This window comes from Anas platyrhynchos, chromosome 18, assembly GCF_047663525.1.
Source record: "Anas platyrhynchos isolate ZD024472 breed Pekin duck chromosome 18, IASCAAS_PekinDuck_T2T, whole genome shotgun sequence".
In the NCBI taxonomy this organism is placed as follows: domain Eukaryota; kingdom Metazoa; phylum Chordata; class Aves; order Anseriformes; family Anatidae; genus Anas; species Anas platyrhynchos.
In genome coordinates this window covers 2,844,822-2,868,019 of record NC_092604.1, presented here as the reverse complement: position 1 = coordinate 2,868,019, position 23,198 = coordinate 2,844,822, and the positions used below count along the sequence as shown (strand labels likewise).

General features: G+C 43.8%; 1 protein-coding gene across 4 annotated transcripts in view; it reads left to right on the top strand.

Annotated features, from left to right (window-relative positions):
• Positions 1 to 21,255, top strand: part of UAP1L1 (UDP-N-acetylglucosamine pyrophosphorylase 1 like 1) — a 29,977-nt gene extending 8,722 nt beyond the window's left edge. For 2 of the 4 annotated variants that reach the window (XM_027471154.3, XM_072025097.1), the window contains exons 2-9: positions 4,075 to 4,279; positions 7,550 to 7,725; positions 8,939 to 9,111; positions 9,992 to 10,206; positions 13,390 to 13,530; positions 16,035 to 16,220; positions 17,016 to 17,082; positions 18,954 to 21,255. In XM_027471154.3, the coding sequence (XP_027326955.1) occupies positions 4,075 to 4,279; positions 7,550 to 7,725; positions 8,939 to 9,111; positions 9,992 to 10,206; positions 13,390 to 13,530; positions 16,035 to 16,220; positions 17,016 to 17,082; positions 18,954 to 19,040 (1,250 nt within the window). In that variant the 3' untranslated portion in view covers positions 19,041 to 21,255. The remainder of the gene's footprint in view (positions 1 to 4,074; positions 4,280 to 7,549; positions 7,726 to 8,938; positions 9,112 to 9,991; positions 10,207 to 13,389; positions 13,531 to 16,034; positions 16,221 to 17,015; positions 17,083 to 18,953) is intronic. The other 2 variants (XM_027471155.3, XM_027471156.3) reach the window with 2 other exon arrangements.
• The last annotated feature ends 1,943 nt before the right edge of the window (positions 21,256 to 23,198 follow it).

Sequence of the window (23,198 nt, the reverse complement as noted above, 5' to 3'; positions counted from 1 at the left end):
GATAGTTTGCACAAGTCCACATAGACAACACCAGTTGCTCTTTCCTTTTCCTCCAGCTCTGTAACCCCATCGTAGAATGCCAACAGATTTGTCAGGCGTGATTTGCCCTTAGTGAAGCCATGTTGGCTGTCACCAATCACCTTATTTTCCATGTTCCTAATCATAATTTCCAGAAGGATCTGCTCCATGATCCTGCCTGGCATAGTGGTAAGAATGACTGGCCTGTAGTTCCCCAGGTCTTCCTTTTTTCAGTTTATAAAAGTGGGGGTTGTGTTTCCTCTTTTCCAGACCATGGGAACACTGGACTGCCTCAACTTCTCAAATATGATGGATAGTGCCTTACCAGGTTCATCTGCCAGTTCCCTCAGGACTCTTAGGTACATCTCATCAGATTCCATGGACTTGTGCACCTTTAGGTTCCTTAGCTGGTCTTGAACCTGATCATCTCCTACATTGGGCAGTTCTTAATTTTCTCAGCCCCTGCCTTTGTCTTCTGCAACTTGAGTGGTGTGGCTAGAGCACTTGTCAGTGAAGACTGAGACAAAAGAGTTGTGGAGTACCTCATTCTTCTCCATATCCTAGGTAACCAGTTCTCCCATTTCCTTCAGGAGAAGGTCCACATTTCCCTAGTCTTCCTTTTATCAATGATGTACCTGTTGAAGCCTTTCTGGTTGCCCTTGGCATCCTGGCCAGATCTAATTCTATCGGGGCTTTAGCTTTCCTAACCTGATCCTTGCCTACTTGGACTGTTTTTCAGTATTCCTCCCAGGCTACCTGTCCTTGCTTTCAGCTTCTGTAAGGATGAACACTAATGAATACTTGGATTTGGAGCATAGGGAAGAGGTTTCAAGGTTGGTCTGGTATGAACCTGCACCTGTCCAGTGACTCATAACTGACCTTCCAAACAAGTACAGTGGGGCACTGATGTGTCACAACTGGGGCTGCTATGAACAAGTCAGGTACTTGGTTGCATCCAGAGAAGCAAGTAGCTGGAGCCAACTGGATGGTGATGTATATATTTCACCTTCTCCCTCTGCTAGGTTCAGTAGGATGTGCTCGCTGGGTGTACAGGCCCCTATAAAGGTCTTGTTCTGTTTTTCAGTGGCACTTTGTGGTCATGGGTGACTGTGGCATGGTGATGCCCTTTGCATTGCTAGATGTCTGGGCCCATGACCATCTGCTGTGGATTTTTAATGTGTCTGGGAATCATTGGAGAACGACTCATTCACAGTGGCTCTTGATTGTGGGAGTGATAGCAAGTCTGCTTTTGCCAGTGCTAATGGCTGTGTGATTTCCTTTGTTCAGATGCTGCTATTTGTCTTGTTTCATGAGAGGCTTATTGTTAGTGTGGAGAAGCCAAGATTAAATCTGTTTAGGGATAAATTGACCAGGGGAGAGGCTTTTCCTTGCATAGTGAATCAGATACTGTGCTGCCTGAACTTGGCAAGACTGTAAAGGTTGTTTTTCCTTTTCCTGAGATAAAGCAGGGGAGGGCAATAAGCAGAATGTGTGCAATTGGTAACACTCACTGCTTCATTTACAGCTGTGACTTTCCTCTCTGTTCCCTGCATCAGAAAAGGGGGTGGCTGCCACAACAGTGACTCATACTGAAGAGTTTAACTTTGGTTTCTAACCACAGTTGCTTTTCCTTTCTCTCCCCCATTGGTAACTTAGTCATTGCTGCTGACCCTTTAACAGGCATTTAATTGCTCACCATTCCATCCCTGCAAGTTGTTTTGTAGGTTTGCGTCATACAACAGGGGCTGTGTGAGGAATCTCTCATGCTGGGGCTTTTCCTCCAAGGCACACGAACAAGTAAAGATGATGGTGGGCCGGATTCTGGCAGACTTGTGAACACAAAGGCTGGCTGGGAGTTGAATACCAACAGTTAGCCAAGTGCTGAAGTGGCTGTCAGTTTGGGTGCATGTCTATATGGGGAGGTGAGCAGAGGGAGAAGGGAAGTGAGAGAGGGGACTAGGAGGAAAGAAGCTTTTCCGGAGGTTTTTGTTTCCCAGGGCTGTAGCACTGCACCAACCAAGGATTGTGTACAAAACTTCTCAATCCTCTTGCTGATGCTTCCCTTCTGCAGCTTGTCTTGTACTTGAATTTGCTGCTTCTCTTCTCCTCGAAGGACACCGTTAGCACAGGGTGCCAGTGGAGAGGCAGCCACCACCCTGGAAGCATTGTCTTGCAGCCCCTTCTCTCAGGTCCTTCCCATGGCACTCCATGGTGCTGTGTGCTGGAGAGGGCCTCGCTGGGCCCACATGGAGACCTGTGTCTGTAAATGAACCAGACATTAGCCCTGTGTCCTGGCTGCAACGAGAGTCGGTGTTGCAGGTTGGAACCTGCAACCAAGGACTCAGCAGCAACCGGTGTGCCAAGGACTCTAGCAAATAGTAGTGGCATAACTTATACTTTAGACCCCCACACCAGTGCTTTGTTAAGTCTTTTGCAGTAGGAAGTTCTGTAATAGAACCGTTGTTTGTGGTTTGTTGCATAAAGTTAAGTTTATTTTAATTTCATCAGAGTTACAAAACTGAAACTTTGGAGCTTTGCTGTAGTAGAGCTAGTAGATCTAAGTGTCTCACCATACAGCTCATCCAGTGCAGTCATCTGTGCCTTTTTAATTTTAAGTTTAAACCCATTTGAGCTTTCTCATCTACTCGGGAACCTCCTGAAAGTTTGAAATTCCAAGTCCAAGACCCTCAGTGCTGGTTTCCTTCGAGAAAGCTTTTCTAATCTTACCTGGAACATGAGGTTGGGCTGCCTTTAGAGGTCCCTTCCAACCAACGTTTTGTGATCCTGTGAATTCAAAGCCCTGTCCTTAAGCAAAGCAATGGCAGTGCTGTGTAACTGGCTCCCTTCATTGTGCCTAACTAGGCATTATGAGCATTTTGGGAAACAGTATACATGTATTTAGGCAGAAACATGGTGTTCCTGATGTAGTCTGACTGAAACCTGTAAGCATGGGGAAATCAACAGTATTATTACAATTATTTAAAGGTGAGCATAAAAACAACCCTAGTTTCCTTCTAATTTGGTATTTTTGGTCCCTGTGTCTATCAGTCCAAATCAGGAATCTTTTAGTTCCTGCTGAAGTTAAAATGTGAGTGTTTGTCTTCTTCTTGGAGGTTGTGGTGAAGCATGGGCTCCTGTACTGTGGGGGGCATTGGCAGGCTCAGCAACGTGCAGGATACTTCTTGAGTTAGGTTGCAAAAGGCTGTGATTGCTACTGTACAGCAGAAGAGCTGTAGCTTTTGACCTGGGCAGTCCAAGAGCTCACTGTATGCCAGAGGAATGTGAAGTGTCCCCTAAGGAAAATACTTTGTTGGATTTGAGCCTAGTGGTTACTGTGATGATGGTTTGAGAAAAAGCAGGGAACAAAGTCTGTGAATGAGCTGTATGATTGTGCCCCAAAGTCTGGACATTTCTGGCTTGTCAGGAGAAATGATATGGTTTTTAATTAGATTGTGGGAGTTGTGGCTTCTGCAAAATTTGCTGTGTTACTATTAGTCACTGCAGGCAAACAGAAGCTGGAACACAAGTACAGGTAGTCGATTGAGGTAGCTTCCAGAAATCTTCATGCTTTACTGAAGATGATGAAACTGTTTCTTTGGGATGTAGAAATGTTGGTGTTGAAGGACCCCCTTACTTTGAACAGAACCACACCCAGCCCTAGGTGAGGTTAGCTATCTTTAACTCTTGAAAACCTCAAGGGATGGATGGCCCCCACCTCTTTGGATATCTTTTCCAGTGCTGCACCACTTTCAAGTAATTAATTTATATTCTAATGGCCAATATGAACATCCTAAGCTGCAATTCACAGTTGTTTCTTATTGTTAAACCATCTGCTGCTTTAAATGAGGAAATGGATCTATCAGTGAGAGGTGAAATTTTTTTTTTTTTTAATGTTGCATGCAGCATTGTATTTCTCTCTGAACTGCCAGCAGTGGTCATTGAACTGTCAGCTTCTGGCTGTTGCCTGAGCTCTGTAGAAAGGCTCAGAAGAAGGGCACAGAATGTTGACTGTCTTTGTGATTATTATGTTTCCTTTGGCTTCTTTCTCCTGTTCAGGTTTGCATCAGATCTCACAGAACAAAGTGGCAGTGCTGCTCCTGGCTGGAGGACAGGGAACACGCCTGGGAGTGAGCTATCCCAAGGGCATGTACAATGTGGGATTGCCCAGTGGCAAGACATTATATCAGATCCAAGCAGAAAGAATCCGCAAAGTGGAGCAGCTTGCTGGCCAGAGATACCACTGCAAGTGTGCCATCCCCTGGTAGGTGACCTGGAGCCACAGACCTACCGTACAGAGGTCTTTGCATGCTAGTCTTGCCTATATTGTCTTCTGGAAGTGCTGTTCTAGGTGCCTTGCAGTGACGTGTCAGGGGAGAATCTTTTTCTGCAGGGTGTGTGATCCCATCCAGAGGGATGTACAGGGATGGGAAATGACAGGCCTGTGTCTGCAGATCTGAGGAACTGAGCACTACCCTTGAAGCGTCTTTTCAAGTGCAGTCCCTGACAACATAATAAACAGCACTTTTCAGTGCCTGTTTCAGAATGTTTGTGAGAGATGTCATGTTTGTGCCATACTTTCTCAGATTCCTGTATGGAGAGAGAGATCACACTGTGCTCACATTCCAAGACCTTCTATGTGCATCTTCAGCCACAGCATAAAACTCTTCCCTTCCACAATAGTAAATGCTTGCCATGCTCCATTTTTAGGCTACCTCGTGCTGTCATTGTTTATAGCTGTCTACCTTATCTGCTGGTTGCTACCAGCTTTCAAAAGTCTCCAAGCTCTGTGCAAGGTGCAGATTATCAATTCTCTATGGGATGTGGTGGTTAAGAGAGAGAGGAAGGCACTGCAGCATGGTTCTGGGAATATTTTTTGCTATGTGTTCATCCTTAGAATATAAAGAAATACCTTTATGAAATCACTGTTTGGTGTGAGGCAGGGTTTGGGAAGAACAAAAGAGCATGTATATCTCAGGTCTTCAGGATGGCACATTGTTTTACAAATCAGAGATTGAAAGTAATTAAAGTCTGGATTGTGTACTTCTTTCTGAAGCCATGTATACATAGCCTGAATTGCAAATGCATTCATCCCAGGTGCTGTTGGAAAGAAGGATTCAACATCTGCTGATAATGTTTACAGTTTATTTTCCTTGGGCTCAGGAGAGAGCTGGCTGCAACTGTACCCCAGAGGCCAGGCTCTGCTGTGCTGCAAAGATGTAAATCAGTGTGTATATGAGGTCTAAGCTGTCATGTGCAAACTATGGATACCCTAGTGTGCTTACAGAAGACCAGAAGACCCTATATACCTATTACATGTGTTGAGGAAGTGCTGCACAGGTCCATGGTGAAGATGGCTCTTAGCTTTTTGAGGGAAGTGCTTGTCCCACTCTGTGCTGGTGCAGCCTCACCCTGAGTACTATTTGTGGTTTTAGGCACCACAATAGAAGGACATAAAGCCATAACAGCATGTCCAAAAGAGGGCTACCAAGATGGTGAAGGGTTTAGAGGGCAAGACATATGAGGAGCGGCTGAAGTTATGTGGTTTGTTCAGCCTAGAGAAGAGAAGACTGAGGGGAGGCCTGATAGCAGCCTACAGCTTCCTCATGACAGGAGCAGAGGGGCAGACGTTGATATCATCTACATGGACTTGTGCAAAGTATTTGACACTGTCCCACATGTGTCATGCCTGACAAATCTGCTGGCCTTATACGATGGGGTTGCAGAGTTGGAAAGAGCAACTGGTGTTGTCTATGTGGACTTGTGCAAAGTATCTGACACTGTCTGACATGACATCCTCATCTCTAAACTGAAGAGATGTGGATTTGATGGGTGGATCACTTGTTGGGTAAGGAATTGGCTAGATGGTTGCACTTCAAGAGTTGAGGTCAATGGTTTGATATCCAAGCGGAAAACAGTTATAAGCAATGTTCCTTAGGGATCAGTACAGGGATTGGCGCTGTTTAACATCTTTGTTGGCGACATGGACAGTGAAATTGAGTGCACCGTCAGCAAGTTTGCTGATGACACCAAGCTGTGTGGTGTGGTCAGCGCTGGAGGGAAGGGATGCCATCCAGAGGGACCTACCTGGACAGACTTGAGAGGTGGGAGTGTGTGAACCTCAGGAAGTTCAACAAGACCTGCAAGGTCCTGCACCTGGGCTGGGGCAATCCCAAGCACTAATACAGGCTGGGTGGAGAATGGATTCAAAGCAGTACTGTGGAGAAGGACCTAGAGGTCCTGGTGGATGAGAAGCTCAACATACATGTAAGCTGGTAATGTGTGGTTGCGACCCAGAAAGCCAACTGCATCCTGGGCTGCATCAAAAGAAGCATGGCCAGCAGGGTGCGGGAGGGGATTCTCGCCCTCCACTCTGCTCTCGTGAGACTCCACCTGGAGCACCGTGTTCAGCCCTGGGGCCCCCAGCACAAGAAGGAGATGGACCTGAGCCTGACAGAGTTCCAGAAACACTTGGACAGTGCTCTCAGACATATGGCTTCATTTTTGGGTGGTCCTGTGTAGAGCCAGAATTTGGATTTGATGATCCTTCTGAATACCTTTCAGTTTAGGATATTTTATGATTTTATCACAGAATCACAGAATTGTCTAGATTGGAAGGGATCATTGAGTCCAACCTCTGACCTAACACTAACAAGTCCTCCACTAAACCATATCCCTAAGCTCTACATTTAAACGTCTCTTAAAGACCTCCAGGGATGGTGACTCCACCGCTTCCCTGGGCAGCCCATTCCAATGCCTCACAACCCTCTCAGTAAAGAAGTTCTTCCTAATATCCAACCTAAAACACCCCTGGTGCAACTTTAGCCCATTCCTCCTCATCCTGTCACCAGGCATGTGGGAGAACAGACCAACCCCCACCTCTCTACAGCCTCCTTTAATGTACTTATAAAGAGCAATAAGGTCGCCCCTGAGCTTCCTCTTCTCCAGGCTGAACAAACCCAGCTCCCTCAGCCGCTCCTTGTAAGACTTGTTATGATTCTAGCCAGTGCTGGAGACAGAAGGAAATGGAAGGAAAGACAGAAGCAATGTGGAGCTAGAAGGAGAGGAGGAAACAGTGAAACTTAAAAGCAAGTTGTGATGCTCTTCATGTTGGCACAAAAGAGGCACTAGCATACTTTGAGCTCCTGGAGATTCATGGTTCATTCTCAACACCTTTTGCTGGTCAATACTTCTTTAAGTGGTTATTTTCAGTTTGAAATTTGGGGTGAATGAATCTCTTGTACTGCTCTTTACTCTGTTTTGGAGCTGACTCGGATATCCAGATGTTATTCGTATTTAGGGAAAGGCTTTTCTGTCTTACCTGGAGCTAAACCTGTGGGTAAGGATTGCTCATGAGACTTTGTACAGCCTTACTGCAGGGTGAGCTTTCAAGGAGATCTCTACTAATCAGCTACATACCATAAGTTACTGTATTGTCATTCATTTAATGCTCTAAGGTTTCTTTCCTTCTCTGTCCCATCTGTAGTTTTTTTTTCTTTTTCTTCTTCCTTGCTCTACACTTGTTCCTACCCAGGTATATCATGACTAGTGAGTTCACACTGGGGCCGACAGAAGAGTTCTTTGTAGACCATGGCTTCTTCAACCTGGATAAATCCAATGTGATCATGTTTGAACAGAGGATGCTGCCAGCTGTTACCTTTGATGGGAAGGCCATCTTGGAAGAGAAGGGGAAAATTGCTATGGCTCCAGGTACCCTGCTGTTTGCCCTTATTTGGTACAGTAATGTGTTGAAAATTACTGTCAAATGGCCTTGGCACACAAGAGCAGTATTTGGAAGTCAATGTCAATGCTTCTAATTAACATGGGAGGGTTCAGCAACCTCTGTTTAGTTATTGCTGGAGAACAGACTCTGGTTCCAATCAGGCCTTTTTTTTTTTTTTTTTAATCAAAGCCTGGGAATTTTTGCAGGATTAGAAGGGGTGGGGTAGCTGCAGGTTTGGAACAGTGCGCATGTGCATGGGTAGGGCTGTGTATAAGCTAGGGATGAGTCTCCAGGATCACAGCCCCTGGACTGCTGCCTCCCAGGGTGAAGCTGTCAGGAGAGCTTTGTGTGCTCATTGCCATGCACTGTGCCAGCTCTGAGTTAGTGTTTGCTCAGGAATCAGCAGTGATTCTCTCAGGCTGGGGAGAAAGCTCACCTAGCTGAAGGCTCCCCCTTTCAAGGCTGATAGCTGGAAATGGGGAAAAAAGCAACAAGGAGCAGGAAGATTAACTCTTTCCAAAAAGATTGAAATGTCTCACATCTTCACTTCTCTTAACCTGAACATAGCAAGAGACTCAGTCAAGGCAGCCCATTCAAGGCTATGTTGCAGTAATTTGTTTTTTTGTGGCTGCAGAATGGTTCTCCTGAGCTAACTGGAGTGTCAAAGGAGTAACCATGAAATGGTGATCTGTGGTGAACAAATAAATGTGCAGATGGAGTTTAAGCCTTTAGAAAGTCATTGGATACTTTTAGGGACAGGAATATGCAGAGGATAAGACTGTCCTTAGTGTTTTTCTACAGACTGGGTTTTAAATGTGCTTTTGCTCTGCACTAGAAGAGAAGAAATATAACAGTCTTTTACCACCCTCTTTTGCCACACTGTTTTCCCCATTAGTGTTTTTCCTCTGAGGATCTTACAACACTTCAAAGTCTTATAATACTTCTCTGTGAGGTTGGTACCCAGTCCTACTTTGCAAGGTTTCACACTAGGGTGTGAAAGTTCAGGCCTTGCCTGAACTGAGTTGGTGGCAGAGCTGGAAATAAAATCCAGTGGCACTGGATTCTTGGCTAGAAAACATTCCCTGCTCTGCTGTTAAACAAAATTTGTTCAGGACTTGTACCTTTTGTTTTGTTAATTGCAATAAGAACCCTGCAGAGTCACTAATTAACCAGGGCCTCTTCTTTTCTCTTGCATTATAGATGGCAATGGTGGCTTATATCGTGCTTTGGTGGATAATAAGATCTTGGATGACATGAAGCAGCGTGGTATACAGTATGTTCACGTATACTGTGTAGACAACATCCTCGTCAAGATGGCAGATCCAGTCTTCATAGGCTTCTGTGTTACCAAAGGGGCAGATTGCGGTGCCAAGGTGAGGTGGTGCTAATGCTGGGCCATTTCCCCACAGGGAGTTAAGATCTGATTACCCTGGAAGGTACTGGTTAGGGTAAGCTTGGAGGTACTGGAGTGTTCAGATCTCTGTCCAATGACAGGTCACTTGAAGCAGATTTAGATGTGGCATTCTGAAAATGCAAGGGGGAGCTGCTTGCTGCCCATTTTGTATTCAGAGTATACTTCCTGGGGGTGTACTTCTAGGACCTCTTCCCAGAATACAGTGGAAAATAAACTTAGATTAAAGCAGAGACTGTAATTGCACAGGAAACTACAAACTGGAATCAATTCCCTTGTATGTGTGCCCTTTCTATAAAGGCACCTGAGATATCAAGAAGCTTTATTAGACTGTGATGTGCTTTATAAATACATGTACACCTTTAAGTCTAGTCAAGGCATTCCTTACATCCCATTGCGGAGGACAGGTAAAGTTGAAAGAGCCTGGTTTTGTGACTCCAAAAGAGCAGGTGCTTGATGTTTATGAGGACAGATTAGTATTGCTTTAATCGTGAACACTGTTAATGCAGGCAGGGAGCTGAAGGTTAATAGCTGTAAACATTCTTCATTTAATGCCAGGTCCCAGTTAAAAGTTGATAAGAAAAGTGTCCCCACAGTATTCTGATTTCTTCTAACTGTGGTTTGTCTTCTGAGTAACTGCAATTTAAGTTGTCATGTACTGTTTTTTATGCCAGATTGTTGGAAAAAAATATGCCTCCAGGCTTCTTTGTATACTCAGCGCTGTCTTGCCTGTGTTCTTGTAGCATTAAAGAATCAGCGTGCAGTAGCGTATAGTAAGATAATTTGATAATGTGCCAGGGGGAGTTGAAATATTGCAATTTTTTTCTTTCTTCTTGTCATAGTCCTCTGTCCTGTGTCTGCAGGTGGTGGAGAAGGCCTACCCCACAGAGCCTGTTGGGGTGGTGTGTCGTGTGGATGGGGTCTATCAGGTGGTGGAGTACAGTGAGATCAGTCCAGAGACTGCGCAGCTGCAAAGCCCTAATGGGGGGCTGGTGTACAGCACTGGCAATATCTGCAACCATTTCTTCACTGTTGAATTTCTGCAGATGGTGGCCCAGTAAGTTCCAGCAGAACTACCAGGCAGCTGTGCATCCCAGAAATGCTTCCAAGAATGGATGTTCCCATTTCCCACTTTGTAATTATAGTTATGGGTACCTGCTTTCTTCTCAAAAGAGTTTAAAACAACCATGTCCACTTTTGACCACTCCAACATGCTCTTTAGGCTTTACGTAATGGAGAGGCTGCATACTTTGCTGTAACTAAATCTATGGAGATAAACCAGTGCAAGGCCTTTCTGGGCCTGCTGAGATGAGCAGGCATGTGAGCTGTGGTGTGGTCAACCAGTGTTGAGGGTTTTCAATAGGAATGTTACCAATGCTGTCCCTTGGGACAACAGGTTGGGGGAGTTAGTGTAAATGGAGGAAGATTCTGCTTGGAGTCGGGAGAGGGAGGCATGATACTGAGTGTTCAGCATGCAGCTCTCTTCCCTTAGATATGATACTGACCCAGGAAAGGCTGGGGATACTGTCTCTGTGGGAGGATATGATACTGATGAAGTCTAAAGGCGTGGAGATAGCTATGGGGGATCTAGCTTAATTTTTTGTCTAGTCCTGAGCCAGATATTATTCCTGAAGAGCTTGATCTAACTTTGTGTGAGAGATCTGCTCTGCTCCATTTTCAACTTGGCCATCACTTACCCATGAAATGGTAGAGTTCTCCATTCTTGGAGAAACCAGGAAGGGGACCAGTAAAACTGCTGTATTGGACTTTCGGAGGGCTGACTTTGAACTGTTCAGGACACTGATTGGTAGAATCCCTTGGGAGGTGGGTCTGAAGGGCAGAGGAGTCCAGGAAGGCTGGGCGTTCTTCAAGAAGGAAATCTTAATGGCACAGGAGCGGTCTGTCGCCACGTGCCCAAAGACGAGCCGGAGTGGAAGAAGACTGGCCTGGCTGAACAGAGAATTGTGGCTTAAGCTTAGCAGGAAAAAGAGGGTTTACAATCTTTAGAAAAGAGGGCGGCCACTTGGGAGGACTATAAAGATGTTGCGAGGCAGTGTAGGGACATAATTAGAAAGGCCAAAGCTCATCTGGAGCTCAATCTGGCTACTGCCATCAAAGACAACAAAAAATGTTTTTACAAATACATTAATGCAAAATAGAGGACTAAGGAGAATTTACAGGATGCGGGGGGAAATGAGTTACTAAAGATGAGGAAAAGGTGGAGGTGCTTAATGTCTTCTTTGCCTCAGTCTTTAGCGGCAAAAACAGTTGCTCTCTGGATACCCAGTACCCTGAACTGGTGGAAGGGGATTGGGAGCAGAATGTGGCCCTCACTATCCATGAAGAAATGGTTGGCGACCTGCTACGGCACTTGGATATACGCAAGTCAATGGGGCTGGATGGGATCCACCCAAGGACAGAGAACTGGCGGAGTAGCTGGCCAAGCCTCTTACCATCATATATCAACAGTCCTGGCTATTGGGGGAGGTCCCAGTCGACTAGTAAAGTGGCTAGCAAACGTGACGCCCGTCTACAAGAAGGGCCGGAGGGCAGACCCGGGGAACTATAGGCCTGTCAGTTTGACCTCAGTGCCAGGGAAGCTCATGGTGCAGATTATCTTGAGAGTCATCACGCGGCACTTATAGGGCAACCAGGTGATCAGGCCCAGTCAACATGGGTTTATGAAAGGCAGGTCCTGCTTGACAAACCTGATCTCCTTCTATGACAAAGTGACGTGCTTGGTGGATGAGGGAAAGGCTGTGGATGTGGTCTACCTTGACTCCAATAAGGCTTTTGACACCATTTCCCACAGCATTCTCCTCAAGAAACTGGCTGCTCTTGGCTTGGACTGGTGCATACTTCATTGGGTTAAAAACTGGCTGGATAGCCGGGCCCAAAGAGTCGTGGTAAATGGAGTCAAATCCAGCTGGAGGCTGGTCACTAGTGGCGTTCCCCAGGGCTCGGTGCTGGGGCCGGTCCTCTTTAATATCTTTATCGATGATCTGGATGAGGGGATCGAGTGCACCCTCAGTAAGTTCGCAGATGACACCAAGTTAGGTGCGTGTGTCGATCTGCTCGAGGGTAGGAAGGCTCTGCAGGAGGATCTGGATGGGCTGCACCGATGGGCTGAGGTCAACTGCATGAAGTTCAACAAGGCCAAGTGCACAACAACCCCAAGCAGAGCTACAGGCTGGGAGAGGAGTGGTTGGAGAGCTGCCAGGCAGAGAAGGACCTGGGAGTGATGGTGGACAGTCGGCTGAATATGAGCCAGCAGTGTGCTCAGGTGGCCAAGAAGGCCAACAGCATCCTGGCTTGCATAAGAAACAGTGTGACCAGCAGGGCTAGGGAGGTGATTGTCCCCCTGTACTTGGCTCTGGTGAGGCCGCACCTCGAGTACTGTGTTCAGTTTTGGGCCCCTCGCTACAAGAAGGACATGGAGGTGCTCGAGCGAGTCCAGAGAAGGGCGATGAAGCTGGTCTGGAGAACAAGTCCTACGAGGAGCGTCTGAGGGAGCTGGGTTTGTTCAGCCTGGAGAAGAGGAGGCTCAGGGGCGACCTTATCACTCTTTACGATACATTAAAGGAGGCTATAGTGAGGTGGGGGTTGGTCTGTTCTCCCACGTGCCTGGTGAGAGGACAAGGGGGAACAGGCTAAAGCTGCGCCAGGGGTGTTTTAGGTTGGATGTTAGGAAGAACTTCTTTACCGAGAGGGTTGTGAGGCATTGGAATGGGCTGCCCAGGGAAGTGGTGGAGTCTTTAAGAGACGTTTAGATGTAGAGCTTAGTGATATGGTTTAGTGGAGGACTTGTTAGTTTTAGGTCAAAAGTTGGACTCGATGATCTTGAGGTCTCTTCCAACTTAGATAATTCTGTGTGATTCTGTGTGATCTAACAGTTTAGGTTACTTTTTTTTTTCTCTTTTTTTTTTCTTTTTTCTCCTCTGCTTCTGATTGCAGCTGGATGCTAGGTCCTCCCTCACTTTTTCCTTTACCCTATTATGTCACATTGTGCAGGAGTGCTGCTGCTCCCTGCCATGCAGGTGTCTGGGCTGCTTTGCTCAGTGAAGTGTTTCCTGGATGTGATTTTATGTCACAACCCACAACAGTTGAGATATGACCTAGAATCATGTAATATATATTATTATTATTATACATATAATAAGCAGCGTGCTTCCCAGAAGTGTACTTCTTTTCTCAAAGTGGGCAAGAAGTAAATGATCTTGTTTGTCCTCCTTTTTTGCAGAAAATATGAGCCCCAGCTGAAGCATCACATAGCCATAAAGAAGGTGCCTTACATTGACGAGGAGGGAAATCTGGTAAAACCGATAAAACCAAATGGGATAAAGCTGGAGAAGTTTGTGTTTGATGTGTTCCAGTTCTCTAAGTTAGTGGCAGACATGAATATTTTTTCCCCTCTCACTGTTTGTTTGGATGACTGCAAGTTGTAAAAGACTTTGACATAGTGTGTGGTTTGTGGGTGACTTGTTAAAAAGACGATTGGATCTACCATGACAGTAACTTCGCAGGCTCTGAAGGGTGCATTCACAGAGTCCTTGGCAGCAGCTGGGCTTTCTCTGACCAGTCTGGGAACCTTTTGTTCTGTGGAGGATGGTTTGATTGGCCCAGCCTCTAATAGCCATATGAAAGGAAGAGAGAGAGAGAGAAGGAGAAAGAAAGAAAGGAAGGAAGGAAGAAAGAAAAGGAAATCTTGTGCAAAACCAGCATTTAATATAAATGCAAGTTAAAGTATTCAGAATCTAAGAAATCAGGCTCTATGCAATTGTGACTTCCATGACAACTGCAACTCTTGTTACATTTAGGTGCATATTAAACAAGAGCTTAGTTTGTGCCCTTTCCGTTCAGAAAACAGGTTGCTTAAGCACCTTGGGGCTAAGTTACTGTTGCTGTAGGAACTGTAGATGTTGGCTTGCCAAACTCTGAAACATAGTAGAGATAGCTGTGCTACAGCATTAACACAGGAGCTTTGAGTTCATGGAATGTGGGATTTTAATAATTTAGAAATCCACCAGAAATTTATAAATACTATTTTTGAAGGCCTAGAATTCATCTGTAAAGATTTTCTTCTAGGCTTAAATGGATGGCAAAAAGAGATCTCAAGCAAACTGAAATATCTTGTTTGGGGATTGCATTTTTGTTTTTAGAGGATTTACTTTAGGAAAAAGAACTGAAGTTTTGAACCATGGTCTCCATTTCCTGACATAGTAATGAAATATATGAAAGGCAAAGACAGCGTATTGGAAATAGTGCAGAGTTCTGGGTTTCAAAAGAGCTCATATGCAAGCAGTGATTTCCTGTACTTTGTAAAAATAATGCAAAAATTGCTTGGCAGATGCTCTTCACGTGTGAAGTGCAGAAATGTGCAGAGGATGGTATCTTATTTGAGTTCCTTTTTCTGATAAACAACTGTACTTAACATTGACCGTAAGTCTTCCCTTATTGCTTATTCATACCTGGAAACTGGTGTCCTCAGTTTATCCTTGCCCACAGACTCAAGTTCAGTGACCATTTCTTTAAGCAGGGGTGATGTGCTCTGTAGTGAGCAGCACAGCTCTGCCATGTATCAGAGCTTCAGGTGTTGCTGTTGTTTCCATCCTGCTGTGCTCTTAGCTGAGACTTTTTGTCCACATGTCTCTAGTGCCTGGAGAAGTTTCTGAGGGATCTGTGGAGAAGTTTTGTTTTTCCTCCTACATCTGCACAGTCCTTGAGGGTCATGAGGAAAGAGATTGGGCACCTCAGTTTATGAAAAGCTTAACGAACCTGATCTCCTTCTGGTACAAGGTGACCTGCTTAGTGGATGAGGGAAAGGCTCTGTATGTGGTCAACCTAGACTTTAGCAAAGCTTTCAACAGCGTTTCTCAAAACATTCTCCTGGAGAAGCTGGCTGCTCATGGCTTGAATGAATGTACGCTTTCCTGGATAAAAAAATTGGCTGTATGGCTAGGCCCAAAGAGTGAATGGTGTTAAATCCAGTTGGAGGCTGGTCACAAGTGGTATCTCCCATGGCTCCGTATTGAAGTCAGTTCTCTTCAATATCTTTATCAATGATCTGGATGAGGGGTTTGAGTTCACCCTCAGGAAGTTTGCAGTTGACACTAAACTGGGCTGTGAGTGTTGACCTACTTGAGGGCAGGAAGGCTCTGCAGAGGGATCTGGATAGGCTGGACCAATGGGCCAAGGCCAACTGTATGAAGGTCAACTAGGCCAAGTGTCGGGTCCTGCACTGGTGGGTACAACAACCCCATGCAATGCTACAGGCTGAGGGAAGAGGGACCTGGGGGTATTGTTTAACATGGAGAAAAGAAGGCTCAGGGGAGACCTTACCACTCTCTACAGCTACCTCAGTGGAGGTGGGGGGGTTGGTCTCTTCTCCAAAGCAACAAGTGATAGGACGAGAGGAAATAGCCTCAAGTTGCACCAGGGGAGGTTTATGTCGGATATTAGGAAAAAATTATTCACTGAAAGGATTGTGCAGCATTGCAACAGGCTGCCCAGAGAAGTTAGTTAAGTCACCATCCTTGGAGGTATTCAAAAGATGTGTGTATGTGGTGTTTAAAGACATGGTTTAGTGGTAGACATGGCAGTGCTAGGTTAATGGTTGGACTTGATGATCTTAGTGGTCTTTTCCAACCTAAATGATTCTGTGATTCTATAATTCTATTCTGTTTTTCTGTCATAAAGTCCTGGTATTCTTTGTTCTTCAGATGGGAGGTGGGCTTTCCTTAGTTTGACTTTGCCCCAGGCTGCATACATCAATGCTCCCTAAAATATGTATGAACTCTTTGCCTTGAAAGTTGTTTTTGCATCTTTTCTGCTATCAGGGTTGATGGCTAACTTTGTTTTTCATTGTTTTCTCCCCTTTGCTTGCAGGAATTTTGTGGCATTTGAAGTTTTGAGAGAAGAGGAATTCTCACCATTAAAAAATGCAGACACAGCTGACAAAGACACTCCTACTACTGCTCGGCAATCCCTCCTGGCCCAGCATTACCGCTGGGCTTTGAAGGCTGGGGCCAGATTTCTGGATGAAAATGGTTGCAGAATACCAGAGAAACTCAGGTGTGCATCTTTGTGACCTTCTCTGCAACTTCTTTGCATGTGACTGCCCAAACTTGAAAGCTCGGTAATGGCATGTACACTTCATTCTAAAATTGGGTGTTTGCCGGATCACATGATGACTTGGCATGAGTTCTGTTCAGCTGGCCTTTTCTGAACATGCCAAGTATTATCTGTAACAGCTACTACTCCATTAGTGATTGTAAGTACTCTAGTCAGTAATGGCCAGTAAGCTTTGCTTTAAGTCTGGCTGAATTTCCTGCCTTGGAGATAGTTGACTCCTCGTATAGCAACACAGAGTGAGACAATTGCCTTAGGTAGAGGCAACCTTTTATATCATTCAGGATTTAGCCAGCCCAAGGAATTGTAATTTGTAGTCCTCCCCAGCTTTTCTGAATATGATCCTAGTATTTAAAGCCCATCTAGAATCTCGGGTGGACATGAGTATTGGCTATTATAGCAACTACCAGTTTAAATACTTCCTGCATCACACTGAAGTAAAAGCAGCTTTCCATTCTTGGGACTCTTAATTCATCAACTCAAAGTTAAATAAACCCACAAGCTGTTCATTGTATTTGAAAAGCACCTCTTTAAAAGTCATGTAATTGTTTTGATGAGAAATAGTTGGGACCTGCTGACTCCCTTTTATTTTCAGTGATTGTGTTCAAGTGATGTCTGATGTATGTGAATATAACAAATGTCTTACCCTTCTGGATGTCTTATTCCTGACAGACTTTCAAAGATGACACACTGCTTTGTAAGCATAGCAAGAAGTTAATCCTGTGTTCTCTTCTTCAGTCTCTCAGGAACTGAAGATCCTCCAGCTGTGTGTGAGATTTCTCCATTAGTGTCTTACTTTGGAGAGGTGAGAATAATTATCTATGGAGGTATTTTTAAGACTGTGCAGGAATGCATCTGATTTCTATACAGAAATTGGATTTCTTTAGCCTGTGCTTGCTGAGAAATGATAAGATTGAGGGAGCTAGGACTTAGACTCTGTGTTATATTTGTGGTTCCCTCTGTGGCTTATTCTTCAGCAGGTTGTTCAGTCTTCATTTATCACAAGTTTAGCTATCTGTATAATGAGATTTGTAATGAGTCTGTGCAATTTCATGAGGACTCACGAGTACTTTGAGATCCTCTGAATGAAAAGTGCAGAATATTCAAATTACCAAATCCATGGGGTCACTGTATACAGTTGCATACTAATCTGTGCATACTAATCTTGTGCATACTAATCACTTCCACAGTGAGTGAACACTGAGAGTATATTTGCATTGTCTTTAGAGGAAATGCATCTTAGAACACATTTATGAGGTTCATCCCTCAGTAAACGATTGGTTCTGAGAAAGCTAATTCCATTTAGTAATGAGGGAAGGAGCCTTTATATGTTGGAGAAACAGGGTGAGAACGAGTAGATTGCAGAAGGTTATGTGTGCTCTGGGGAAGAGTATACACAGAGGTTTACATCTCCACTAGGGAAGAAGCCAGAGGGTTGTGGTTAATGGTATGGAGTCAAGTTGGAGTATCTAATCCTGTATCTAATGGAGTCCCTCAAGGGTTGGTACTGGGAGCAGTGTGGTTTAATATATTCATCAATGACTTGGATGAGGGAATGGAGTGTGCCATCAGCAAATTTGCTGGTAACACTAAACTGGGAGGAGTGGCTGACATGCCAGAAACCTGTGCTGCCATCCAGAGGGACCTTGACTGGTTGGAGAATTAGGCGGGGAGAAACTTAATGAAATATAACGAGGGCAAATGTATAGTCCTGCATCTGGGCAAGAACAACCCCAGACACCAGGGTAAGTTGGGGACTGCCCTGCTGGAGAGCAGTGAAGGGGAGAGGGACCTGGGGGTCCTGGTGGACAGCCAGATGACCATGAGCCAGCACTGTGCCCTTGTGGCCAAGAAGGCCTGTGACATCCTGGGGTGTATCAGAAGGGCTGTGGTTATTAGGTCAAGAGAGGTTCTCCTCCCCCTCTCCTCTGCCCTGGTGAGACCACATCTAGAATATTGTGTCCAGTTCTGGACCCCTCAGTTCAAGAAGGACAGGGAACTGCTTGAGAGAGTCCAGCACAGTGCCACAAGGATGATTAAGGGAGGGGAACATCTCCCTTATGAGGAAAGGCTGAGGGAGCTGGATCTCTTTAGCTTGGAGAAGACTGAGGGGTGACCTTATTAATGTTTATAAATACGTAAAGGGTGAGTGTCAGGAGGATGGAGCCAGGCTCTTCTCGGTGACATCCAGTGTTAGGATAAGGGGCAATGGGTGCAAGCTGGAACACAGGAGATTCCACTTAAATATGAAACAAAACTTTTTTATGGTAAGGGTGACAGAGCACTGGAACAGGCTGCCCAGGGGGCTCTGGAGTCTCCGTCTCTGGAGACTTTCAAAACCTAAGACAATTTAAGTTGACTTTTCTTTGCTAGGATTGTTCTAATAGGAGGTAAGAACACTCTGCTCCATGCTTCACCCTCTCTAGGAAGGTTTGTTCCAGAGATCCATTGTTTTATAGTTCATCCATGCTTCTCCTTCATGAACTGTGGTCATGTGGCTAAAGTACTTGCCATCTCTGTCACTGGGGAGACGGTTGCTGTTGTCTGTCCTTCCAGTGGCCTTTTAACCTTGAGTAGTCAGTCATTCTTTGAGAACATTATGGAGACTTAAAAATAGTACAGATAACAAGTGTGATCCATTTATAACCTAACTTTACTGTTTTCACACATTCTCAGGGTCTGGAGGCGTGCATGAAGAACAAAGACTTCTGTTCTCCCTTTATACTCGATGAAAACAAAGCAGAAATGCTAGGAAATTCTTGAAAAGGAGGGAGGACTTCTCAAATCATGTCTGTTAGAGCCATTGAAAGAAATGACACTGCTAAAATGTCAGTTGTGAAGTGTATTATGTATTATGAAAAATTGCTCTATAGTATCAGATAGTTGGCAAATGCTTGCAGCAGTTGTGTTTACACAGATATGCATATGTACCAGTTCTGTTTGGTAACTGAAGGCTATGCCTTTTACTTTGGTCTGTATCATAGACTGATGTGAATGGAGATTAATACCTTCCAGGTACCAAATTGATTTTATATTTCTTATTTGTCATGCATACAGATATGTAACAGAGTAAATCAGAAACAAATCAATCAGCTTTGCATTCAAGAAGATTAAATCTCTGCAGTGCCTTGCTATATATCTTATTTGTATCTTTGTTCCATTTTTTTGTTATCGTTGCTTATTTTTTTCTTTTCTACTGTGTGCACAGCTGAAGAAAAATCAGTATGATGTCCCACCCTGAAAAGTATGGTATGACTTTGTGTACTGGGTCCTCCGTCTCTAATATTGTGCTGGTTAGTAGACCAAGTTCAGTACATCCTCTAATTGGGTTATGCAGAGGAGTCTGCTGTAGGTAGGGATCCTTTTATGTGTAAGTTTTGCTTGAGATTTGGCCTCAGCAGCAGAACAGGCTATTTTGCATATGTAGGCTCAGTAGTGGTATTCCAAGAAAACATAACTAAATATGCAGCTCAGGCTGCATACTCTTTACTCTTTATGGCTGTAGTGAACAGTGTTTTTATTATTACTATTTTTGAGGGGTTGGAGGTGGGGCAAAGGCTGAGAACTGTTTTCATAATAACCTTCTACTCTTCCTGTTTTATGGCAAACATTTATTTTGCTTTCCATTTTTTTGTTTAATGTATATCCTAACCCTCAAAGGGGAACTCTTTTAAAGTGGCTGAAAGTAATAGGAGGAACATGCTGTGATGTTAGAATTTGAGGTGTAACCAAAAGCAGAAAAATGCCTTTCTTTAAAAATATATTATTAACTATAATGTGAAGATAATTGTCAGCTAATTAAGGACAATAATTGTCAGAACACATGTAGCACATGAACTCAGCCTTGGCTGAGGGCTTCCAGGGTGACCATGATACACAGCTCCTGTTTAGCTCCAGCAGACCTGTGCCATGTGGGCAGCTGCCTACAACAGAACCTTCACTGAACACACCAAAGTCATTTCACACTTCACGAGGACTCTTTGTGTGCTCTGCTGAGTTGGAATTGGATTGAGGAGCATGCTATACTTTTCACCCAAATCGGGTATAAGGAAGGTGATGAGGAAGATAAAACATTTCAGATGAGGCATCATCTGAAATACCAGGTCTCAGGATCTGCTTCTACTAAGCAATGGCTGATGCTGATATTAAGCATTAATCTTTTACATAAGTGATTTTCTGAAATTCCTCATATGAAGCTGTATTCAGAATGTTGGAGAAGTATTAAAATAGCTTTGAGACTAAGTACAATTTATATAAGTAGCCTCATGTTTTCTAAAGAAACCGTTTAAATGTCAATGGCAGAATTTAAAGATATAAAGTGTATCTACATATGCATAAGTAATTAGTCTTTTGCATGTGCAAACCAGCTTATTGCAGTTCTGATTACCTCATTTTGCATGTACAACCAATAACTGATTTTTAGTATAAATTAAGCATTCGTCTTTGCTCAATTCTGTAATTTTTATTGCACAATTTTCTATGGGTCATTTTCATTCCTGTCTATCAATTTTTACATCTGAGAAGTAATTACATGATATTCTTGCAAATATTGCTTACCAATTCAGGCACAGGTTGCTTTAAGTTTCACAGTACTATAAAGAAATAATACATATATTTTTTCATTTATAAAATGCTTTCTCTTTATAAAATGCGTTCTCTTTTGAAACTCAATTATAGCCCATTTTCTGTGTGCTTAAATCATGTGAACACTGAACTGCTGACATGATTTTTAGAGATGGTTTTCAAGGTGAAACTGAATTAGTGTGATGAATACCTTCTTGTTTGTTTGTTTGTTTTTTCTATGACTCTTCATGTTTTAAACTGGAACATTAAAAGATTCTTGTGGGAACTTTAAAAAAAATATATCTCATATTCATTGTGAAATGAAAAAATATATATCTGAAATAGAGGTGGATCCCATAGTGGTCCAGAAACTTTTGGAGACCTAAGCTTTTCTATAATAAAGATGTTACTGTGATTTCTGTGTCTGTCATCCTTGTTTGTAAGGAGAATACACTTGTTGTCTTTGTCCCTACACATCATGGGTGTTGTCACCACAGCTGCTGGACACTTACACTGTGCCACTGGTAGTGTGACTGGAGGCTGCAGTGCCCATAATATATTTACAGGATGACATAGAACCCAGCAACATGTAATACCTGAGGGGATTTGACATTGTGGGATATGTTTTTCCATCAGAAAGTAAGCAGAACACTGTTTCCTCCCCTGCAATTCTGTGTTGCGTGTGTTTTTTTTTTTTTTTTTTTTTTTTTTGTTTGTTTGTTTTTTCTTCAAGTTCAGCAACTCAATTTGTCCTCCTTAATTGTGGATGGTGTGCATTTTTCTTTTATTTAAAGTCGACTAGAGCGCTCTGGTTCTGAGGCAGGCTTTCACATCTATTGTGTAGGTAATGAGGTGTGCTAAGCACCGACTGTGGTGGTATTTCTGCTTGGCTTCCAATTAACTGGCATATTTTAAACGGGTCTATTTGTAGAACAGTAGGGGAAGATATTAATTTTTCCACAAATGACAGATTGTCCTCTCTTTCGGGGGTTTAGTGCTAAACCCAGTAAGGGTCAAAATCAGATTTTCTTTCCTTACCTATTTCATCCCATATTTCTCTCTTGGCACCCATACAAGGGTTGCTGGAATTTTTAATGCACTTTTAAGCTACATGAATTTGTCGTTTCCTGTGATAAGAAAATGATTAGTAAAAAATGAGTGCATGCTTCAGGCTTCTGTTAAATTGTTTCTCTGCTTGTTTGTGCAGAGTGTTCAAATCTCCAAGAACAATTTGCTTAGTTGCTTTATTTATTATTATATTTTTTTATTGTGAAAAGTCCACCCACTTCTCATCTTTATCTGGAGGATAAACCAGAGGCAGATTCCAAATTTAAAGGCTCATATGATGCATGTTAATTGAATAGTTAGGCACAGATGCTCAGGGCCAGCAGTTAAAGTAGTATCCATGGCTGCTTCAATAATTTTTTTCTGTTTGACTGTGAACCTGATATAGAAGTAATCTGGTTCTCAGATGTAGGAGATAGCAATGGATAATACAAAAATGCAGTCATTACGGCTCTAAATTTGTATAATATATGGTATTCTTCCCTACTCCTCTACACCCATTGATAATGACCATCCTCTCTAATGAAGATGCTGACAACTATTTGTGCAGAGTGGGACAGATCGCAGTGGGTCTGTGGAGAAGCAGGTAAGGGAATTGTGTGAATCCTGCTGTGTACCAAAATTCAGTGCCAAATCTTCTGAAAGGATTTATTTACAAAACTTACATTTACTTTTCCTTACTCACACTCATTCTCTCACAATTTTGTTCATGCATGTTCACACCTGTGTGCTGTCAGGCCAGCATTATGATGATTATCCACCCAGCACCGGGTGTGATGCAGAGGATGAGGGATGCTTTAGACAGCTCTTCTCTATCTTCTGTGAGTCAACAGGGGCTTGGAGTTTGCTTTGCCTGGTGGGCTGGCTGGAGGAGCAAGGGTGGTGTGCAGCTTTGCTGCCTTGCTGATGTCCTCCAGCCAGGATACAGTCCTGTGTGGTTTGTGCTGCACCCTTAACAGAGCACAGTTTTCCAGGCTGGACGGGAGATGCACCTTCCTGAACTTGACTAGTGGGAATACATTCTTTCAATTATTTTTTTTTCCTGATTACCTCCCACATATACATTTCCATTTATGTTTCTTTCATGCCAATCATGGTATCATGTGACTTATCTTTGTGCTAATCCCACACTGTGAAGGAAACGTGGGGGCTCTCAGCATCTCTGCATCTCACTCCCTGACCAGACAGTTGAAGATGGAGTCTGACTATGTGGTGTGCACCTAGAAAATGAGGGCTAACAAGGGAAAGGAAGGAAAGAAATTCTTGCAGCCCTAAAACTCCACTGACTCTGCC